This window comes from Castor canadensis, chromosome 5 (genome assembly GCF_047511655.1).
Source record: "Castor canadensis chromosome 5, mCasCan1.hap1v2, whole genome shotgun sequence".
Classification (NCBI taxonomy): Eukaryota; Metazoa; Chordata; class Mammalia; order Rodentia; family Castoridae; genus Castor; species Castor canadensis.
Window position 1 is genome coordinate 7,737,115 of NC_133390.1, and position 22,938 is coordinate 7,760,052.

The window sequence follows — 22,938 nt, forward strand, 5'->3', positions numbered from 1 at the left end:
TGTATTATGGTACGTTCCCAGTCACATTCCCAGTGACTCTGGTGTTCTTTGTTTTCAGTGGTCAGCAAGTCCGCCTGGGAAGCACCGACGGGCCAGAGGTGTCCATCGTGGGCCTGGATGATTCTGGGTTCCTGCAGGTTCATCAGGAAGGGGGCGAAGTGGTGACCGTACATCCAGATGGGAACTCCTTTGACATGCTGAGAAACCTCATCCTGCCCAAGTGGCAGTAGCTCAGATCCTGCAGGCCTGGGACTCCTGGGACGCCTGTGGCCAGGCTGCCTCTGGGATGCATCCACAGTGAGCACAGTGCCTGCTGAGTGTGCAGCAAGCATCCCTGCATCATTGCTGTCGCCTTTGCTCACCTGGGAGCTGGAAAGGGAATGCAGAGGAAGCTCTCCCCCCTCCCCCATCCCCAAAGCATCTGTTGATTCTTTAATTTTTCCCCCTATTTTTCTGTTTTGTTTTTGTTTTTTTGTGGTACTGGGACTTGAACTCAGGGCCTTCACCTTGAGCAACTCCACCAGCCCTGTTTTTCTGAAGGATTTTTCAAGATAGGGTCTCAAGAACTCTTTGCCTAGGCTAGCTTCGAACTGCAATCCTCCTGATCTCTGCCTCCTGAGTAGCTAGGATTACAGGGCGTGAGCCACTTTTTCTGGGTTTTTAGGTATGTTTTGTAGTCATTTTATTGAGTGTTAGAAGATGCGTCTGGATGGAGGAGTGACAGGTAGAAGATTGAGTTTCGGTAGAACCTCACCAGAAGTGTGAAATTACTCTCCCCCTTTAGCTTGAGTTTGGGTTTATTGGGGGGAAAAAAGGTTTTTCTAACAAGGAACTAGCAACGGGATGATTGAGATGCTTACCAGTAGAGGAAGTCTTTACACCTACTTGTTAAAAAAACAAGTCAAAAAATGCTGTTGGGCCCAGGCCAGTGGTGAGTTAGAGGTATAGGTAACTCTGTTTAAAGCTCCCAGGGAGGGATTTCCCCACCAGCCTATACAGGTGGTGGTTAATCATTGTTCTGTGGTTGTTAAGAGAGAGAGGGAGAGAGAAAGGCAGACTTTCAAGAGTTATTCTCTGCTGTGGTGGCCTGATAACAATGTCTGAATGGCTGTAGAGATCCACCCAGCCAAGTGAGGTTGCAGGGACCATAGAGGAAATCAGTTAATGACTTTAACATTATTTTCTGAGCGCTACTTCCCAAGTTCAAATTTGCTGCATTTTCTAAAAGGATGGGATCAAGTTCAAGACTCCTCAAGCATTCATGGAGCATCTCTTGGAGGGAAGAGTGATGCTTGGCTCACACAGCAGGAGATGAAGGTGAACTCTCAGCCACAAGCAAGGGAGGTTTTTGGAGCCGTAGTCAAAATACAGAGCATTTCTACAAGACGGTGCCATGTGCAAAAGATAGAATCTTTGTACTGAATACCATGGTTCTGAAGGAGGATTCGTGTGTGCGTGTGTCTGAGTGTGTGTGTGTGTGTGTGTGTGTGTGAGAGAGAGAGAGAGAGAGAGAGAGAGAGAGAGTGGCTCTAAAAGAAGACGTTCAAGATCTGACATGCTAAAAGTCTTCGTGGAAGAACAAAGGAAAGGAAGCCTTTCTACATTTGCCACTTCCAGATGTGGCCCGTACTTTTTCCAAGTAACTTCTATCTTTGTTGAATTTACGAATAAGACCCATTACTTGTCGGCCCTAAAAGCCCAGTTTTGTCCAGGCTTTCCTCTTCCTGCCAGTCCCAGCTGAGGCTCATGGAAAGGCGACTTGATGAGGCACGTGGCTTTGAACAAAATCCCCTTCTTGTAAACTTGCACCATCTTTATCCAGGTCTCACGTGGTCAGGCTCATTCCAGAAACTTGCGGTTTTCAGTATGAAATCTGTCTACCTTTAGCCAGGCACAGAGAGCAAAAGAAATAACACGTTTAGTTAAGTACACCAATGCGATATGTGCTTTTTGCAAATGTAAATTTGAAAGAACTTCAAAAGAATTTTTGCAAATAAGGCCTCAGTTAGAATTATTTTTCTCAAAAAAAAAAAAAAATCTTATTTTTCCCTGAATGCCCAGATCTTCTTTTGGAATTAGTGAGGAGTTTAAATAAAAGTCCATACCACCCCAAAATTACAAAGCAGACTCACCCTTGAGAGGGTGTCTGCATAATATCATCAAGGACAAAGATCTCCAGGCTAATGTTGCAAGTTTCATTTCTCAGACCTTGCAATATAAGGCAAATCATCTCTCAGAGCTGCCATCAATACTTTTTGAATTTCTTTGGGGGATTATTTAATGAAAAACATGCTTTTTTTTTTTTTTTAAGCAAAAGGCCTATTCTGGACAGTTCTGCTTTGGGAAAAAATGTTATCATTTAATTTCCTTTCTGAAATTAAAACTAATGAAGTGTGGCCATGTCAAAGCAGACAGAGATGTTCTGGGTATACCATTCGGTTTCTGCACAGTTGAGCTTTTTAGGGGTGTTCTTGCTAAAAACAAAAAAAACCCAGTTGTCTTGAGGGAGGTAAAAATAGACTTGAAACAGATGCTGCATTTTCCCATAAACCTACCTGGTTTTATCTCACATGAACCAAAGATTTCAATCTGCTTCATAGAATGAAGGTATTTTAAGAATGGAGTTGAGAAGGAGTCTACCTGAGACATCACACACCACGACTGGGAATGTTTATGCAATCTGGGATGTCAGGGGCTTTACATCTTAAAAGGGAAGCGCTGCTTTCTTCTCATAATCTTTAAAATATGGCTGCTGAACTCAGGAGCTGCTTGTGTTTTTAAACATTGGGTTTTCCTCATATGAAGCCTGAGCATATGTTGTTAAAAAGGCCAGGCATCGCCCCTTCTGGACTCAACTAGGACACAGTATAACCAGGTTCGCGTGGCCCACTGATACAGTGGCAGTCCATCCAGCAGTGGTAGAAGTAGGGAGGATTTGTGTCCTGTGAGTCTCACTTCAGTGTCAGTCACTTGGCTTGGGAACAAGTGTCCTGTCTGAGGGCTGTGTGAGTGGTGGATGCACAGCTCCAGGAGGCCTCAGCCTCCTCTAAAAGTCTCTCCACCCCGACATGCTGTGTGCTATCCCCTCACTCTGCTGGGTGGAAGAAGAAGCCAGCCTCACCAGCAGTTCCAGAATGTAAGAGGAGGGCTTGGGACTTCCCTTCCCTGGATCTGCTAGCGCTCAACACACAGGCATTACTGTTGTATCTTGCAAATAAACAAATATGTAAACCTTGACTTTTTTTTTTTTTTTTTTAGCTTTTCAGAGTCATCTCTGAAAAGAATCACATTGAACCAATGCCTATAAGAAGCAAGTCTACCAAAATAAACTGTAACACTTTCTCTATGGTTTGGGCTTATTCTTGTTTTTACCATAAATTTCAGTTTTTTAAAAACAGCCAAATACTTTTGGTTACAGTATTTTTATTTAATATGCATTTTTTACAAAATAAATAAAATGTTTGACATAATGAAAAATATGTATATATTTCTAAGTATTAAAAAGACTGGTGCTTTGTGATTTTATTTTTATGTAGTTTTGGCAAAAGAGAAATCTTACTACTCCAGAGAATAAAAGTTAGCAAAACTCAAAAGTAAAAGCAAACCTTTTAACTGAGATGAGAAATTTAATGTAAATTCTACATTCTTTGAAGATTCTTCTCATTGTTTTGTGAAAATGGCTCAACTTTTGTCAAAAACATTTTCCCCCAAGATTTTAACTTCGTGTGTCATACTTTATGTCCTGTACGATATGTCATGTGTTTAGGAACAGCTCAAATCATTATTTTAGATAACCCCCGGGCTGCTAATCACCAAAATTTTAAGTTAACGTGATTCTATGGCATTTATCTAAAATGTTCTTTTGATTTTATCTGTAGCTGCCCCCTTACACACACACTTCAGGATGGAGGCTGATAGGACTTTTAAAAGGATGAAAGTGGGGGTGGGGGAATACAGCTCTTACAGATTTCCTCAGAGCCCTTCACACCCCTTCATGTCTCTGCAGAGGTATGAATGGAATGGCTTTTCTAGAAAAGAGCTTCCAAGAATATAAAGGAATTCCTTTCCCTGGGAGGCCTCGTGGAAGGCTGAGCCAGGCTTGAATTGATTGGGCTTATGTCTCAAATCCATTTGATCTGGCATTTTTGTCAACATGGTACATGTTAGGGCCCACTATAATTTCTTTTCTTTTTTTTTTTTTTTCTGTGAAAGAGAGGCATATTTATTAAAATGCTTCCTCTTCCCCTACCAGAACCTCACAGAAGAAAGGATACCCAGGCTTCAGTGCTCAGAATCTTGAAGCTGAAGGTAACAATATTAGGTTGCCATGGTAACTTTGTCTTGAGCCCAGAGCCTCCGGAAGCTGGCTTGGCATTCTGAGGAGTCTTCCTGTTCTAGGCTATGAAACTGCGGTGTTCATTCAGACAAGGAATTTTTCACTAGTACACATTTTATTTTTCAAGTTCACATGTGCTCTGTGTTCAGCCTAGTCACATTTTCATTTGTGTAACAGGATTTTTTTTTTTTTCCGCAGCAACCTTTGCTATTAAACTGCTTTGGAAGCCTTGGTGACTTGTATCTACTAAATTCAACTGAAGGACCAGGCAGATACAAAAGCATTTTGCAGTATTTTATTGAAAAATGTTGGTGATGTCTCCCACTAATGAAACCTAAAGCTTCCAAGAACGCTGACTTAATTACGAGACTCCTGAGCGTAAAGCATGATTCCCTCAGCTTACTGTACGTGTGCACACTCCGAGGAACCAGTGAGGTGCAGCTGAGTGCAAGCGAGGAGCGTACGTCTATCCTGTGACCCAGTCCCTAAACTTGCAGATTTTAACTCTCCTGTTATAAGGCCACTGGACACCTGTAGGGCCCTCACTAAGTGACACAGGGTTAACCAAGGATTATTTCACATTTTGGTACACTTGGTATAGATGCACTTTGGTTCTAGAAGGAATAGTTAAAAACATGAAAACCTTTTTCCACTCAGAAAGGTAGGAAAGGTTCCCTAAAGTAAACCACTTTTTGAAAGATGCAGTGTTTTGTGTGGAGCACATTGAATGCTTCAAGGCATCCATCCAGATCAGAGCCATGACAGGTACCATTTTTAAGGAAAAAAAAAACCCAAAATGAAACAAAAAGTAATGGAAGTTTATTTTTAAAACACTGCTGGTGCTTTATAAAACTCTGTTCACCTGTTACACATGACATGTTCATATGAAACTTTCCTATGTAGAAAATGTTTTAAATGTATACATCATTTTCAGTTACATCCCTTCCGCACATTTTTCTTCCACAAGGTGCAGTCCATATTGCACATGCAATTTAACTAACTTTATTAGCACTACTTGTAGCAAAACACAAGCCTAGTGAAGAACAGGTCTGTAAGAGCCAGAGGGACTTTGCCATGGAATTAAGCTTGACAGGGTCACTGTCATAAAATATCTGGCTATATATATATATCTTTTTGCATTTAATGCCTACTGAATATATTCTGAAGGTGCTGTTCCTGGTGTTATCAAGAGTCCACAGGGGCTGGTCAGTGTGCTTGTGAGGCACACCCGTGTTCACCCCTTTAGTCTGGGCTTGCTGGGTTTTGTACTGAAGTCATTCACGAATGACTTAAAGACAGCAGAGTTGTCTATTCATGGGACTTACAATGACCACTTCCTGTCTTTACCTAAGAATGGAAAAGGAGGCTTCCTTTCTGGTTCTCCCCCCACCCCCCACCCCCAGAGCTGGCTACCGGGTGGGGTTTCCCTATTAAGTGGAGATTTGTGGAGCTGGGATGACTGAACCCCCTAGGCACTGAGCATGGGGGCAAGGCAAGGCAGGATGCCTTAAACTTCATTTCAAGGTGAGGAAGCCAGTTTCCCGGGAGGCGGGGGAGTTCGAGGTCACCCGCTGGCCGTGGGGACGCTCAGCTCAGTCCTCTGGAAACTGACCCTTGGAGAACAAGGACCTTGCGACCCCGTCCTCTCCACCGGCGCTTATGGCATCTACGGTAAAAATCTAAAAGTCGGCTGCGGAGTTCTATTAAAATAATTGTCTCTGTATAAATTAATTTATATCGTGCATATACAGCTCGCCCCTCTTAATCTGCTGGACTTTGTAAAACAGGAAGCAGAGAAGGCCTGGCCTTATGGCTTCTCCCTTGCGGGCCACCTGCGCCGAGCGGGATCGGTCCTTCCGGGTCACCTGCCGTTGGTGATGATGACCGAGGCGCCCAGGTAGTGCGGCCGGGGCGCGCCGGGCGGGGAGGCGGCGGCGGGGCCGGGGGGCCGGGGTCGCAGCGCTCCGGCCGCAGGTTCGGGGACCCCGGGGCCGCAGGCGAGGCCGGGCGCGGTGGGTGCAGCGCCCCCCAGCGGCCCGCGGCGCGCCAGCACGCGGTGGTAGTTGAGCAGCACGAAGGGCAGCTGCGCGGGCGCGCCCGGGGGCTCGGGGGCCGGGGGCGCGCAGCACTCGGGCGCCGCGCGCGCCAGCGACAGCCGCGTCGCGTCTCGGGCGGCCTGGCGCGCGGCCTTGGCCGGACCCAGCGCGGGCTCCTCGCGGTAGTGGCCGCAGCTCGGGAAGCTCGGCGGTGGCGGCGCGGTGTCCTCACCGAACCTGCGCGCGGCGGCGGCCGGAGCTGCGGGGACAGGCGACACGTTAGAGCTCGCACCGGGGAGGAAGAGGCACGTCCAAAGCAACACCAACCCTCGGCCACCCGCTCCCGCGCTCCACCCGGGGCCGTCACCGCCCTGGCCCTTGAGCGTTGCGGACCGCGCTGCGCAATCGCGATGCAGATGGAAGTGCCCTGTCACCCATAGAACAGGTGACAGTCCTATGGAATAACTACGCGTAATTTAATGCACCACGGCCACACAGTTCGATGGGTAACCACTATTTAAAATTGAGAGAGATTTTTTTGTTTCGTTTTGTGGTTTTTTGGGTACTGCCTAGCAAACGCAGTGCATCCATACACAGGGACAGCGTCCCCTTGCAATCAGCTGCGTTTCCTTGCGCAATCCCCACGTTCCGCACTCTGCCTGGGATGGCCCAACAAGCAAACAGGAGCCTGTGTCCTGGGCAGTGGATGGCACGTCCACTGAGGACCTCTGCTTACCTGCCACAGGAGGGGGAAGCTGTGCGACCATTCCTATCTCTCTGTAGTGGTGGAACTAGCGTAGTGTGGCAGGCGCCTACAGTGTGCCAGGTCCTGGGGTGGGCACATCTGATAACTCATGGCCCCATGTTCCAGAGGAACAAACTGAGGCCTGGAGACTATGCTTTTGTCCTGGGATGTTGAGTAGCATTTCTGTACCTGAGCCCTTGAATTTCTATTCTTTTGTTCAGCACTTTGAAAGCTAGCGTGGGAAGAGACCCACTCTGTCTTTCGTATTCACTTTTGGGGAAAGTGAAAAGTAATCTTGTAAAAGTAGCTGGTTTTGAAAATAACTTTGCTTCCCTTTGGGAGAGTGAATGGGGGCCAGTATTTATATAGAGGCTGGAATTTTGGTTTCCCTTTGCCCTTTATATTGTCGCCAGTGTCCACCAGACACAGGGACTGCCAGCCAGTCTTTCCTCACTCTCATGGCACATGTGCATCGACCTCAAGAAATTCTGATCAGCCCTCCATGAAAGCAGAGGCAGAAAAGGTCAAAGTTTGCCCAAAGTGTGAGGATTCATTTTCATCTGCCACCCACAGCTACCACTGCCCCCCTCCCCCCCATTCCTGGTCCTCCCTGCTTCCCTGCCTGCAAATGGGACTCACCTTCGTAGTTTGGCACAAGGCTGTGCCGGGCAGCATTCATGGATGGCTCAGAATGGTTTTTAGCTGGAGATGGGCTGCTAGGCACAAGGGGGCTGGCATAGTGCCACTGGCACTCGCCACTGGCTGGCAGTGTGCTCAGGAAAAAGCGTGCCACCTCACACGGGGGTCCTTGGGGCTGCCCGAACTTGGCCGGCAACATTGGCTTTTTGCTGCTGAAGACAGAAGAGTCCAGAGGGAAGTGTCCATAATGGTAGGAGAAGGGCAGGCTGTAGGACGGTGTGTACAGAAGGTCGCTGCCTTCTGAATGGAGCTGCTGTTCCGGGGGCACATTTGCAGGAGGACTGGCTCTCCAGTTTCCCAGCTGGCTGCCTTCCAGTTTCTCCATTTGGAACGGGCTGTATTGCTGCATGGCAAGGAAGACAGATGAAGGGCTGGTGGCAGGACCAAGAGTAAGCTGCCTTCTGGGCCAGGTGAGATCCCACCAAATGGGGTCCAACCCACGCTAGGGTTAGACATATGCCACCACCACTGCAGGGCCCCTGGATGGAGAGATCCCACCCCAAGCTGACAAAACACCAGACACAAATGGATACTTGCTACTTTCCAGACCTCATAAACAACTTGTTGTTTGAAGAAAGAAAACAGGTGGCCTAAATAATGTATACACAAACAAGTAAATATAAATAACAGTAAATGTAAAAATGATAAAATAAAATTTTAAAAGGAAGAAATGTAATTAATATTAATTTTAAAATAAATGTAATAGATATTAATTAAAAAGAAAAAGATAAAAAGGAAGGTTTTCATTTGAAAAGCGCTATGAGCTAGGTGAGGAGGTGTGCGCCTGTGGTCCCAGCTACTTGGGCGGTACCCAAGGATCACTTGAGCCCAGGAGTTCAAGGCCAGGCTGGCCAACATAGTGAGATCTTGTCTCAAAAACTAAAGCAAAAAATGCTGAACTGGGGGCACAGCTGCACTGATAGAGCTCTTGCCTGACAAGTGTGAGGTTTAATCCCCAGTACCCCTCTCCTCCAAAACAGTGCAACGGAAACGCAATGTCCCGGTGCACTAGTGCACAGTCCACAGTTAGGATTCAGATAGGCACATCTACCTTCCCGATTCAGTCTTCTTTTTTTTTGACAGGGGACTTGAATTCAGGCTCCTATGCTTGCTAGGCAGGTGCTCTACAACTTGAGCCACACCCCCATTTCTTTTTTGCTTTTCTTATTTCTTGTTTTTGCTTAGGGTTGGCCTTGGACCATAATCCTCCTACCTATGGCTTCCTGCATATCTGGCCACAGGCATGTACCAACATGCCTGGCTTAGTGATTGAGATGGAGTCTCTCTGTTTGCCCAGGCTAGCCTCAAACCTTGATCCTCCTGATCTCCACCTCCTGAATAGCTAGGATGACAGGCATGCACCACGGTGCCTGGCTTCTTTTTCTTATTCTCAACTAGTTCATCTGATATCAGCTTCCCACTATGGGCCTTGCTTCATTCCCCAGGGTATCCCTGCTGTGTGTCAGAGGGTCTCATTCCTAACATGCCCGGGTGTCCTGAGCCCTTGGAATGACTGTCATCTGTACCCCACCTGCATGTTACCTGTGGGGGATAAGGATTTGTTCTCAGCTTTGTCTTCATCTTTGTGTTTTTGGGTTTAGCTAATTTCCTAGTTTCTTGTGAGGTAGACAAGGCGGTCCTCCAGGAGTCATGGGACTTGGAAGTGGAGACCTGGTCCAACGACAGCTGAAGTTCCTTGTATTCAATATCCCTGGAAGGCAAGAGTGAGTGAGTCACATCCAGCAAGCAGTGGAGGAAGAATGGCTTCTCTGGCTCCATCCGTGTCACTCAGCCTTTCATTGTGTTGCCCAGTGAGGCTGAATGCACGTGGCTTTTAAACGTGGAGCCACCTGCAACCCCAGGCACAGCGACCAGGGAACGCTGAGCAAGGTTAGTGCTATTTGACAGGAGCAGGGGGCTCTGCCAGCCTGGATAGCTCAAAGACATCTCCCAGGGATGCGCGGGGCCACTAGCTAGGCAGCCGAGGCAAAAGGAAAGGGCAGAAATACCACTGAGCGAGTAGCCCCTCACTCAATTTCTGTATCTGGGACTCAGCTGTTCTCTGTTGTGCACACCAGGAAGCATGAATGGGGGCCTGCCAGGGTGCACACTGGCTTCTGGCCTCACTCACTTTCACATCGGGCTCATCTTTGCCTTGAAGAGCCACCTGGGTAAGGTCGTGTTCATAGGGGAAGAATCTGTGAATGCTGCCACACCTGGCTATTTAGGAAGAGTGATTAAGGGGATAAAATAGTTTCTCCAGGAGAGTTTTACCAAAATTAGTCAACTTCTAAAACATGTAGGGGCTGCAGACTGTGAAAGATCCAACAGCCTGAATCTTATTGCACTTAGGATGCAAATGAGGTCCCTTTCCAGGTCAGAGCTGGGGGGACATGAGACATCAAATATGGAGCTAGAGTCAGGTGTGTGGTAATCTAATATACAATTAAATGTATATTTAAACACGATCTATGTCCTGTTGTGTGTAAGTGCTTAAAAAGTACTTGCATCTGAGCCAAGCATGGTGATGTACTGCTATAATCCCAGCACTCAGGACTGAGACAGGAGGATTACCAGTTGGAGGCTAAACTGGGCTACATAGCAAGACCTTATCTCAAAAATAAATAAATAAATAAATAAAAAGATTTTTAGCTGAACTTGACCCTCTGGGATCTTTAAGGGACCAAATATTCACCATTATTTGCAATGGAAAAATGTGTCTGTCCCTAATGGCAGGAGCACTCATTTGTGGACATGGATAGATAGGTTTGTGTTTCTGCTCCTGGACCTACACCCTCTTTGCACCCTGGAAAAAATGGGGACTCCCCCTCCCACACCTGCCCAGCCACGCCCCTCACCTAACTTAAGCTATGCCCAGGACAGGCCTCCCTGTCAGCTTTGCCACAGCTGCTTCACGCGTGGCCCTCACCACGGTGCAGAAAAATAGTTTGGACCTTCCCAAAGTACCAGATTATTCAAATAAAGCAGAACAGGAGACAAATGGACAGTTTTAGAAGGAGATGGGGGGCGGGGAGATGGCGCCTATGGAAGTGATGCGATGAGGGGCAGGAGGAGAGAGCAAGAAGGGAAACAAATCCGGCTGACTTACGTGAGAACATAATTGACACTCACGATGCAGTGGGGCCGGGACGAGCGGCTGTTGTGCACGACCGTGGCGTAGCTCTGCACCCACACCCAGCCGCCCAGCTTGGACAGCAGCCGGTAGTACTTGGTGGTGACCTGGCCCTTCACCAGCACTGCAAGCACAAGGTGACATGAGTCCTCGGACCCTTCACAGGCCCTGTCTTGGGGACACCACTCCCACTGATGACCTGCATCCCTGGGCTGGGCAGAGGAGGTGGCTTTCTCCGCAGGAAGGTGCACGCGCGCACACACAGACACACACACACACACACACACACACACACACACGGATGTCTGTGACTTCCCAGAGTCCACGGTGTCACTCCTCCTCACCCTCCCATAAAGAACTCTGATTGAGCCAGGCGCCGTGGCTCATGCCTGTAATCCTAGCTACTCAGGAGGCAAGGATCAGAAGAATCGCAGGTCCAAGCAAATAGTTCATGAGATCCTATCTCGAAAACAATTATCACAAAAAGAGGGCTGGTGGAGTGGCTTGAGCAGTAAGAGCCCTTGCCTAGCAAGTGTGAGGCCCTGAGTTCAAACCCCAGTGCTGCCAAAAAAAAAAAAATAACAACAACAAAACAACAACTCTGATTTAACAGTGATTGCTTTCCTCGGAAGAAAGAGCTGCAAACCCCAGTGGGACTGGCAGACTGATAAAATCCAGTTTGCTTTTTGGAACTCGAAATGCCCCATTACGTTTTAATACCCTGAACCTCTGATGCACAGAGGGGTGAGTGAGGCAGTCATTTAAACAAAACAGTAACTTCAGTGCAGCCAACCAAGTGTCAAGTTACTGTTATATTTGTTATCTGTCAGGACACGTGTGGTCACAGGAAAGCCATTTGCTGCTCTGTTGCCATTTATATTTTCTTCCCAATCACCCATCTTCCTTGGGCTATTAAGTTCCCATGTTGCTCAGGTAGGAAAGTCCTCTGCTTGGTGACACAGTTCCTGAAAACTGGGCTCACAAGGCCATCTTCTATGCATGGGCACAAACTTGGAGCTGCTGAGTAGGTCCCCCAAAGTCTTAGCACATCCGTAAACCAAGATCCCCCTCACAGCCATCAAGTAGCAGGTAGGAGAGGCTTGCGGGAGGGGGTAGGCAGTAGAGAGGAGAAAGCTGAGTAAAAGTGTCCCTGGCTGTCCTACCCAGCCCCAGAACCCCTTCTCAAAGCTGGTGTGTCCTCAGGCCCCTAACTAAAATGGCCTGAGCAGGGACCTGGGGTGGCCAAAGGGGCCAAGTCTTGGCTATGCAGCTGGTGCTGAAGGAACCACAGAGGCTCGTTCCCAACACAAACCCAGCCCCCCTACTGTGCCACAGGGCAAAGCCCCCTCTCTCCTCTCTCGTGGTCATTTGTGGCTTCTTTCCACTTTCCAGATGGCTCTGTCTACCCATATCCAAGTATTTTGGTGTAGAAGAAAGGCTGAAAACTTGCTAGTCAAGAACTTGTTCGCCTTAATATACAAAGAGTTCGTACTGATTGATAAAAACACTAAGACGGTGACAGCAGTATGGCAAGGACATGAACAGCCAATTCACCAAAGTATAAACACAAAAGGGAAAAACGGTGAACTCACGCCCGCCTCACTTGCTGAACTCAAAGGTAGATACCATCCACCAAATTGGCAGATATTAGAAAAGAAATGTGTATGACTCCATTGATATGAAATATCCAGGCAGTGCCCTCCAGTCTGTGGGGGGGCTTTGCCCCACGCTCCTGGAGGTGAATCGGTCGGATTCGTCTGGAGCCTGCCCAGTCCACACACCGCTTCTGCTTCAGGAACTGATCCTGTGCAAATTCTGAGCAATGCAAACACAGACTTATGGACAAAGAGATTCGCTGCCGTCCCGCTGAAAACCCAAGAAGGGGTAGAGGGAAACAAATCTGCTCAACAACAGGGGAAGGGATAAATAAATGACAGATACTCTGCAGCCACTGAAATGATGGTTGGCAGGAATTTGGAATAGTATGGGAAATGCGAATGATACAAGGTGAAGAAAAGACAAGCTTCAGAAAGGCAGAGAGCATAATCGTAATTATGAAACGTGAACATGCTGGCGTGTGCACACACACACTCACATCCCAACCCAACTAACTGATCTTGGACAGGCTACAATCCACCTGTGCCTCAGTTTCCTCATTTAGGATAATCACAGTCCCTACACTCCACAGCTGTTGTGAAGATTAGGTAATCCATGTGAAGGCTTAAAACCATGGCCAACACAGAGGAAGGAATTCATATCGATTAACTCCTTATCTGGCTGATAAAATGACAATCCTTTCTTCTTTTCAGTTTTTCTTCACTTTCTACAAGGAAGAGATTTGAGTTTTATATTCAGAGTGAAAACTCAGTTGGTTTTCACATAGGAAAGCAGATTGGGGTGGAGTGGAAGGAGCAGAGATGCAAAATATACCAGAAGAGTGAAGTGATGTACACAAGTGGCAGTCCTGCCTCAAGTAACAGCCATCCCTCTTGTTCTGCCGTGTAACAACCATCTTTCCCTGTCCTGTCCTGCCATGTAACAGTCATCCCTCTCGTCCTGCCGTGTAACAACCACCCTGCTGGAAGAGGCTTCGGATTAACACTGGCACCTAAACAGACTCCCTTGGCAGGAGCAACCTCCATGCTGACGAGTGCAGACAGAGACCAGAGAACAAGCTAGTCTTCACAAGTTGGCCTCTCCTTTTAAGGGGTTTGCTTTTTAACAACAAAAAGAAGGCATGGTTTCTATTTCCAGCTTACGTTCATGCACAGTGCCTCACTTCTCTCCACTAGAACAGAAGAGGTGGCGTACCTAGGAAACTGGGGTGACAAAGCCTGTGGGCACAGCTGGGGTCCCTGCCCAGGTGTCCCCAGCATGGTGGCTGAGGAGGAGGGTCAGCAGCCTCCAGAAGGTTCTCTATATCTACCTATGGGGACGGGCCAATTCTTTATGGCCCCCAAATAGCCAAGAGATGCGACATAGCCCAATGTCAGGCTCGCTTTCTTCAACAGAAATGCTTGCTAATCCCTTCAACTTTGACATCTAAGCCTTCCAGAGTTTGTAAAGCCCCTGGGAACATGACCACACACTCTTCCTTTTTCTTGTCTTGCACTTCATAGTCCTTCTCTTTCTTGCAACATTCCAGAAAAAAAGCCTATCTGGAGTCATCTTAAGCTGGATAGAATGAAACCAGTTGAGTCCACATATTTTAAGCATCAAACTGTAGAAATTACAGAGACTTTATTATCTCTGACCTTCCCTGACTCAGCTGTGATGAGGCTTAGATACAGAGACCAAATAAACAGATACATGTAATTTTTTTTGTTTCTCTATGTCCCATGGCAGTATCAACATATCAGTCCAAACTGAAATCCTAGACACTTAGTCACAACCTTCTTTGGTTTTTATCAGTTCTCCCTCCTGTCTGTCATCCTTAATTTGTTGCCTAAAATGATCCTAGATAGAGAGCTATAAAGGAAAGCCTTCTTACAGTGATGGGCAGGAACAAAGAGATGTCCCCTAAACCACAGGCTCCAGAGGGCAGAGGCCCTACACCAGGTACCCTCTGCTGTGGTATCTCCAATATCACATCCTAAGATGGTTCTGGATTCCAGGTGGTCTGTGTTTAGATGAAAACCAGGCATCCTAGTGTTCTCTTAAGAGAGAAATTCTAGTTCCAGAAAAGTAGGCTGCCTTCCTGGTTCCTCTAGAATTCCTCTCAAAAGACAGTGAGCTTTGACCTCCACAGAACTTGGATTTCTGCTTTGGATTTTAATTGCCCCAAATGATACCAGAAATGCCATTTATGTGTTGAACGACTAGTGTCCTCAAAAAATATACGTATCAGCCCCTAACCGTCAGAGCTCAAGGATGTGAACTTGTTTGAGAAGGGTCTTTGCGAGTAGAAGCAAGTTAAGGCTCTCAAGAGGAGGTCATCCTGGATTACCCAGATGGACCCCAAATCCAACAGCAAGTGTCCTTATAGGAGGCAGAGAGGAGGAGACATAGGCACAGAAGAGGCCATGGAAGATGAGGCAGAGCTGGAGTGATACAGCCACCAGCCAAGGGTCACCTGAGGCCACCAACAACTGGAAGAAACAAGGAAAGACTCTCCCCTAGAGCCCTCGGAGGTAGTGTGGCCCTGAGGAGACTTTGAGTTCAGACTTCTGCCTCCAGAACTGAAAGGATACCTTCCTTCCTTCCTTCCTCCCTCCCTTCCTTCCTTCCTCCCTCCCTTCCTTCCTTCCTCCCTTCCTCCCTCCCTCCCTCCCTTCCTTCCTCCCTCCTCCCTCCCTCTGTCCCTCCCTCTCTCTGTTCCTTCCTTTATGTATTATTATTGGTGGTACTGGGGTTTGAACTCAGGGCCTCTCACTTGCTAGGCAAGCATTGTAACACTTGAGCCACACCCTCAGCCCTTTTGCTTTTAGTCTGTTTTTCATATAGGGTCTCACATTTTTGCCTCACCAGCCTCGAATGGTGATCCCCTTATCTCCATCTCCTGTGTAGCTGGAATTATAGGCGTGTACTACTACACTAGGCCTGGAGAATAGCTTTCCGTTGTTTTAAACTGTCCAGTTTGTGGTCACTTGTTATAGCAACCCTAGAAAATACACCCACCACCCAGTGGGAAAAATGCTACATGAGATATCTGTGCCCTCATGGGTCTAGGCTCTTCTGCCAGGTAGGACCTCGGAACAAAGGTAGCTGGTGACACTGGAGCCAGTCCACACACACATGCTTTTGGGGCCCAGGACTCTGGCACACTTGCTTTTTGGGTGGAAGTCAGGTTGGTTGGTCAGATAAAAGGCATGGAAAACCCAGAGAAGGGAGGACCCTCTTAGGAAAGACTCCACAAAGGCCCCACTGTCTCCAAAATGACAGAGAACAAAGCTTCCACAGGGGACCCACGATGGCATTCATGACTTTACAGAAAAGGAGGAGACCTGAGCTAGCACACTTGCTCTGACTCACCTTGTGACGTCCTCTGCCTCTGCCTCATTGTGGGGCAGCTTGAAGGACCTCGCCAGATGCCAGCACCTTGATGTTAGTCCTTTCTGCTGCCAGAACCATGCATTAAATAACCTCCACTCTTTATAAGTTACCTGGTCTGTGATATTCAGTGATAGCAACAGAAAACAGATGAAGACAGGGTGGGTTATGAGCTCTTCTGTTAGCCACAGACTCCAGAACTACCTCTCGCCCATTCACACATTCAGGTTCCATGCTGGCCCTGTAAGCACTGGACGTGTGACATTGTACATCACTTATGGTGTGCTCTCCCCAGGCCTACCCTAGTTACTCTAATGACCTATAATTGTGCCATAACAGTCCTGCTTAGGGTTTATAAGTGACATATTCAGGCCTCAAAGCCTTTCTGTGATGCTGAACTATATTAACAGTTGGACATGGCCTGGGTTCTCTTCTATGATTTGGGCCTGGCCCACCTACCTAAAGAGTTAGGTGAAATTCTCAACCTCCCAGAAGAATAATCACGTGGACAGTGTGATTCTTCTGAACCATGGCCAGGCTATCCCTGGTCACCAGGTTTACTGACACCGATCCCTCCCACCCTCAAGACCAGCATGCAGGTCAAGGGAATACAAACTTTGACCAGCACCTCCACAGCCAAGAAGGGCTCTGCAGACACTTAACAAAGACAGCAGGGGGACCAGATGGGGGGAGTCACCAGTGGTGTGTGTGTGTGTGATCCTTGGTGTCCCTGAGGCCATGTGACTATGTCAAATCTAAGCTGGGACCCAACTGTTTTCCTCTCATCTCAGACATATCCTTGTCCTTTGGGCCCTATGTTACTTTTCTTCACAGAAGGTCTGAGGGAAGACCTAGCAGAGGCCTGCCTTAGAGAGCTCACCTGGTAAGGCCCAGCACCTGCCTGATCCTAAGGCTCACACGTAGCCATCTCTGGGCTGAGGTGTCCTTTGCACCGACTGCAGGAGCCTGTGCTCCTCAAAGACAGCACTGCTGGGCTCTGCTGTCCTCACCAGCAAGATGTTTAAGTTCCTTTCCTTCTGAGTTGGATTTCTTGGGACCCTGTGGATTCTCACTTCTGGTTAAGGTAATAGATTGAAGAAACTGTGAAAACAGCCAGCTGACTGTGGTCGTCACATCCAGTTAGGCCTCTGCAGAATCCACAGCCCTGTCTCCAGAGAGTCCTGGCTTGTGCACACCAGTGTGGAGAAAGTGTCACCCTGGAAAACCAGACAGTGACCTCACTTCTCCTGCGTGTTCACAGACGTTTGCTCTGTCCCGTGCTCAGTGACCTCGTCAACTGCTAAGTAGCACGCATCTGTGCGTCTCACTGTTAGGAGTCCTGAGGAGCCCAGAGGGGTGGTGGCTATAGCTGAAGGCCACCTGCAGCCAGCTGTAGAGGAGGGAGGGAAAGCAGCAGAGGCTGGCTATGTCCCTGAGTTTCTATGACAGTTACCAAGCCAGTTCTAGCTGGTCAAATCTAGGGACTTGAGTCCTAGGTCAGCAGTGGCCACAGGCGGAGTCCTGAGGGTCCTAGTGGAGCCTGGGAGAGTAGTTGGCTAGAACAAGAAGCCCAGACCACCCCGCCCTCCCCAAAGGCCAGATCCCTGAACCACAGCACCACGTGACGGGACTAAAAAGTCACATTTCAAAATGATGAACTCAACCTTCTCAGCTGCTCACCTGTCCTTCCCAAACTGTCCTCTCCCACCAAAATACAGAATAGGGTCTATGCCCACTGCATGGGTAAGGACACAGAATGTTCTTGTTATAGACTGAATTGTGTCCCACAATCTGTATGTTGAGGCCCTCACTCCTAATACCCCAGAAGGTGACTGTCCTGAGAGACACGGCCTTTGCAGAGGTCATCAGGTGATGTAAGGTCACAGGGGTGACTTTAATCCACTCTTATAAGAAGAGTTGGGTCCTTGTTATAAGAAGGGGAGATCAGGACACAGACACACACAGAGGGATGACCACGTGAAGACACAGGAAGAAGATACCAGGTACAAACCAAGGAGAGGACCAATCCTGCCCACACCTTGACCTTAGCCTCCCAGCCTCAGAGTTAGGAGAAAGTCAATGTTGTTGATGTCTGTGGTGCTTCATTCAATCCCCATAAGGATCTGAACAGCATGAGAGAAAAGAATATTCCAGAAGCAAGAACTTGGATCTGAGCAGCAGCTGGACATACCTCCTCAGGAAGAGAGGCAGCAGCCATTGGCACCAAACCAGGAGTGAAGAGACCTGGGCAGTGTGGGGACTTGACTCCCCACAACCCCCACAGAGCAGGCACTTGGCTGTGAGGACACTCCAGTTGGCAATGGTGACCCTGGGTAGGGAAGGTGACAGGGACTCCAGAGAGAAATGTGACCCACACAGAGGGGTCTGGAAGGCAAGGAGAACTTGTGGAGGATTGGCACATAGACTGTGTCCACACAACCCAAATGTCGGCCATGGAGAGGAGACTGAAGCAGGGCTGGGAGGAGGTTGACCTTTGCACTGGCCAGTGGCCACTTCCAGCTGCCAGCAACTGCTGAGGCTTTTCTGGGGCAGAGCCCACTTTTGCCAGATGTGGGGTGAGCTGGATAATTGATGCACCCAAGAGCAGTCCCAGCCAATGGCTGCAGGAGCTGGTGTGTCTACCTCAGCTCACTCTCTGCTCTGACCTCGTAACTCTGAGGCTCCCAGAGTCCCCTGTGGATTGAGCACCAGCTGCCGATAGCAGCCATTAGCTCTTCCTTTTCTGGCTCCTTCTCTTCTCAGGTTCACTTCTCACTCTACTACCCATGTTTCAGTTGACATCCAAAGAAACTATTGCACATGAACTCCAGGTTCAAGGTCAGCAGCTGGAGTTTCCGGATGTGTAACAGATGCCAACTATCCCCAGGGATGGAGAGCTGAGAACAGGAAGCCTGGAGTTGGTCCTTGTGGCCCCAGCTCTTGACTTAGGAAGGAGACTGAGAACTCTGGTACCACGCTGCTCTGGTCATTGGCTGCCCTCCTTTACTTCATCTGAGAGCTCTGGCTTTAGAGTGTGGGGTCCCAGGTCAATGTCTGGTATCCCGAGAGCCCCTGTTGCTTACCTACAGGGGTGGCTATAATGGCAGAACTAGGATGTGAGTTCTGAGGGACTGATTTCTGTCTGATGCTGAGTAAGCACCTTAGCTAAGAGCTCACCGTTATCTGAGACCACTCCTCTCATTTAAAGGGGAAAGGCCAGCAGAGAAAGAGGCAGGGGTCACCCCAAATCCCAACCACACTCCCTAGAGCCTGGCTGGAATGTGCTCTGTCCCTGTGTCCCTGTGATAGCTTCATGTCCCCAGCTAAGGTTGCCACCAAGAGCAGCCATCATAGACAGGATTGCCATCTGCTGTCTTCTTTGATTTGCCAATTCCAGCCCATTTGGGAAAGAAAGCCGCACTCCACCTAATTTCTAGACCCGCGAACCTTCTCTGTGTGTCTCTGGAGCCTGTGTACACCTTCCCTGTCAGAGGTCCCTTGAGTTCCTGCAATATCTGGAAATGACAAACTTTCCTAGAAATAAAGCGATTTATCACGCCTCTGGGGTGCAACCCTGGTAAGTCGCGTGTGCCAGGAAGGTTGGGGCTACAGATGCGACAAAGACCATTGCACTTCAACTCTCAGCCACTGTGTGGGAACCACATAGGCTTGAGAGCCGGGAGCTGCACTCCAGCCCTTGTGCAAGGGGCCTTGGGGGTCTCACCTGCTCTCCTGGGAAATGAACACAAGAGCAACCCAGCTCCCTGCACTGCCTTGGGGGTCGAGCCAGTATGGGGAAAGCATCCTCACATCCAGGACACAGGGTCACATGACTAGCATCACCTGGTTCTTTGTTCCAAGACAAAAGTTCTATTCCTTTCCCCAGGTGGGGGGAAAAAAATCCCTGCTCCCTCCCTCAGCCAGGCTGGGTGGTGTAACAAGTGGCAGCTAAACAAAGACTTTCAATTTCAAAAACTTTCTTTCTCTGCACTTAGAGGCCTGGCTCCCCGCCTTCCAGTACAGCTATGAAGAACAGCTTTCCCCCCCCGCCGTGCAATCCAGGGGCTGACTTTAAGCCCCCTTGCTGGACCAGAAGCCCCCCAACATGCTCCTGTGCCAGCACGGGGAGTGGGAACTGCCACCTTTGTCCTCGAGCCCCTATGGAGCACATGAAGCGCCAGGTCCTTGAAGCAGATGCCTCTGCCAGCCTCTCAATGGCTTTCACGTCTTCAGAGCACAACCCTCCACTTGCTTTTTAACAGTCACACCTCCCAAATACGTTCTGTGACGCATTCTATCCTGCTTGTACAAGAACCATTTCTAGCCCCCTCTCAGTTACACTGACCTACAGAGTCCATACGAGCTTGCTTCCCTACCAAGCTTGGTCTCGAGAATGACAGGGGTGTTCACATGAGATCGTGATTTGCTCATTCAAACACACACACAAAAAAAGCCAGGTGCAGGTGGCTCACGCCTATAATCCTAGCTACTCAGGAGGCAGAGATCAGGAGGACTGTGGTTCGAAGCCAGCCCAGGCAAATAGTTCATGAGACCCTATCTTAAAAATACCCATCACAAAAAAGGGCTGGTAGAGTGGCTCAAGGTGTAGACAAGGCCCTGAGTTTAAACCCCAGGATCAGAAAAATAAATAAAAAAAGAAAGAACTGTTCACAACTCCAAGTCTCCAAGTGCCAAAGGGGCAAGGAGTCTGTCCAGCCACAAGTCCTGGTTGTCACAGCCTGTGGTGACTTGGGTTGAGGAAAGTAGGGAACATCGTGTTACAATACAGCTGTGGATGGAGCAGCTCCTGGACCTGCCGTCAACTTCCAACGAGATGCCAGCAACTTGTTCTCTAACATCTCACAGCTAACCCAGAGCAAAGCGAGAACGTGTGAGGACTGCCACCTGAGCCACCCCACAGGAGACCCAACTCTCCCAAACATTTGTACCCAGCTAAATAGCAGCCCTGGACCAGCCAAGATCTTGGGGTGGGGGGAAGCTGGACAGCAGGAAGATGAAGTTTTCCACTCCATCCAAATTATTCCCTGCCTCCATTTGGATTCTAGAAGGAAAGTATCACTTCTTTAAACACTTCAATGGCCACCCCAAATCCAGATGTGCCCAAACTGCCTTCATTGGCAAATCAAATCCTGTTCGTTCGCTTGTTTAAAACTGGCTTTCCTATTATGGATCTTGTGGTCTCCCCTGAGCCTCCCAGAAGGGCTGAATCCAGCAGCGGCATTCTGCTCAGGTTCAGCTCCAGCTCTGCCACCCCCAGCTGTGTGACCATCAGCCAAGTGGTCCTCAGTCCCCTCAGTGGAAAAATGAAGGTTATGAATGGAAGAGTCTCCCACTGGTTGGTAATTTGTTTAATCTCTTCATCAGTGTCTGCCCACAGTAAGGGCTCCGCGAGTGTCCGCTCTACCGTTATTGCTGTTATTCTCAACTGGTGTCTAGGTTTCATAGGGAAGCTTGGGTCCCACACCTACAACCCAGAATCTGGGTACCTGCCAAGCCATCCGCACCTGCTGGTTTGCCCTTGGATGCTGGAGGACTGGCACTAAGGGGCAGAAGAGGTCACACTGACGTTTAAATTCCCTGCATACACCAGTGCTGATCATTACACCAAGCAAGGGACATGTCATCATCCCGCCCCCTCCCCTCCTCAGAGCCTCCACCTGGCCAGCGCGCCCCAGGGCCAGTGGCGCGCTACTCACGCAGGTGGTGCGCGTAGCGGAGGTGGAAGGCGTCGCAGCCGTGCACGTGATGGTACAGCGTCTTCTCGATCAGGTCCTGCGGCTCGTAGCCAGTCAGCTCGGTCACCCTGGAGGAGGACGGGGCGCGGTGAGTCACACCGCTCTGCAGATTTGCCTTTCGTTTAAACTAATATTGGTTTTGCCAACTAATCAAGTGCTAAAAGGCTTTGGGGGGGAATGTTGATTTTGGAAAGTGAGAATAATTTTTCTTTTTTAACAAGAAGCAAGACTTTGAACTCTAGCCCAGGGCAGGATGCAGAACTATTTGTGAGCAGGACAGGAATGTCGTTCTGAAACGCTGACTGAAGGCATGCTGGGGATGGCTAAGGTTGCAGTCTTTCTCAAGGTCAGGCTTAGCTAAGGTCACCTAGAACTGAACACCAACACTGGGAAAAGCTGCCAGGATGAGAAGAGCCCACTGGGGTGGAGGGGGTCCTTTGTGAACTTTGCTTTTTATTCTAATAAAATATACACAATATAAACTTTATCATTTTAACCTTTATTATGTGTTTGATTCAGTGGTGTTAACTATATTCAGAGTGTTGTGAAATCACTTTCCAGAACTTTCTATCACACCAAACAGAAATTCCATGTTAGATCCTAACTCCCCCCACCCTGGTCTCCTCTGTTCAACTTTCTGTGTCTTTGAATTTGTCTATTCTAGAGACATCCTACAAGTGGAATGATAGGATGTAGCCTCTAGGGTCTGGCTTCGTTCACATAAAGTCAGGTCTTTAAGGTCCCTGCGTGTTTGTGGCATGCGTCAGAACTTCATTCCTTTTCGTGGCTGAACAGTATCCTATCTGGGGTAGGTCATCTTGTTTTTAGTTCACCCCCTTTGTGTGTTGGGGGTGTGTGCATGTTCAAATCTGCACTGCACACTGGGCACATTGGTTGGTACAGGTGGTCTCTGACTCCTACCGTTGGGTGATTCCTACTAATGGGAATTATGGAATAACTGCACACGGTTAAGCCTTGAATCAGTGACAGATTACTCCAGACCCCCCAGAACTAGTGTAGCAACTGAAGATATTGTGGCTAGCAGGTAAGCTGTAAGCTCCCCATAGAAATGGGGGCTGCCCCCTTCATTACCACAGATCCCTGGGTGTATTAACTTCCCATTTCAGCTCTTTGAAGAAGAGTGGCTGTTGGCATCCAAGTCCCCATTGCAGTACCCTTGAGAGTGCTCTGTCACGGGGGAAAATTGCGTGTGACAATGGTATGGTTCCCCAGGCTTAGGGGAA

The 22,938-nt window shown here is 48.6% G+C and overlaps 2 protein-coding genes across 7 annotated transcripts in view; one reads left to right on the forward strand and one right to left on the reverse strand.

The window, feature by feature from the left end:
* Positions 1 to 3,346, forward strand: part of Hlcs (holocarboxylase synthetase) — a 190,212-nt gene extending 186,866 nt beyond the window's left edge. For all 6 annotated transcript variants that reach the window (XM_074072674.1, XM_074072675.1, XM_020174716.2 and 3 more), the window contains one exon: positions 59 to 3,346. In XM_074072674.1, the coding sequence (XP_073928775.1) occupies positions 59 to 230 (172 nt within the window). In that variant the 3' untranslated portion in view covers positions 231 to 3,346. The remainder of the gene's footprint in view (positions 1 to 58) is intronic.
* Positions 3,347 to 3,473: 127 nt separating this feature from the next.
* The window catches only part of Sim2 (SIM bHLH transcription factor 2), a 49,129-nt gene continuing 29,664 nt past the window's right edge, over positions 3,474 to 22,938 (reverse strand). Inside the window, exons 7-11 of the mRNA XM_020174710.2 lie at positions 21,656 to 21,762; positions 10,926 to 11,073; positions 9,359 to 9,527; positions 7,757 to 8,159; positions 3,474 to 6,631 (exon numbers count right to left, since the gene is read on the reverse strand). Of these exons, the coding sequence (XP_020030299.2) occupies positions 6,198 to 6,631; positions 7,757 to 8,159; positions 9,359 to 9,527; positions 10,926 to 11,073; positions 21,656 to 21,762 (1,261 nt within the window). The 3' untranslated portion in view covers positions 3,474 to 6,197. The remainder of the gene's footprint in view (positions 6,632 to 7,756; positions 8,160 to 9,358; positions 9,528 to 10,925; positions 11,074 to 21,655; positions 21,763 to 22,938) is intronic.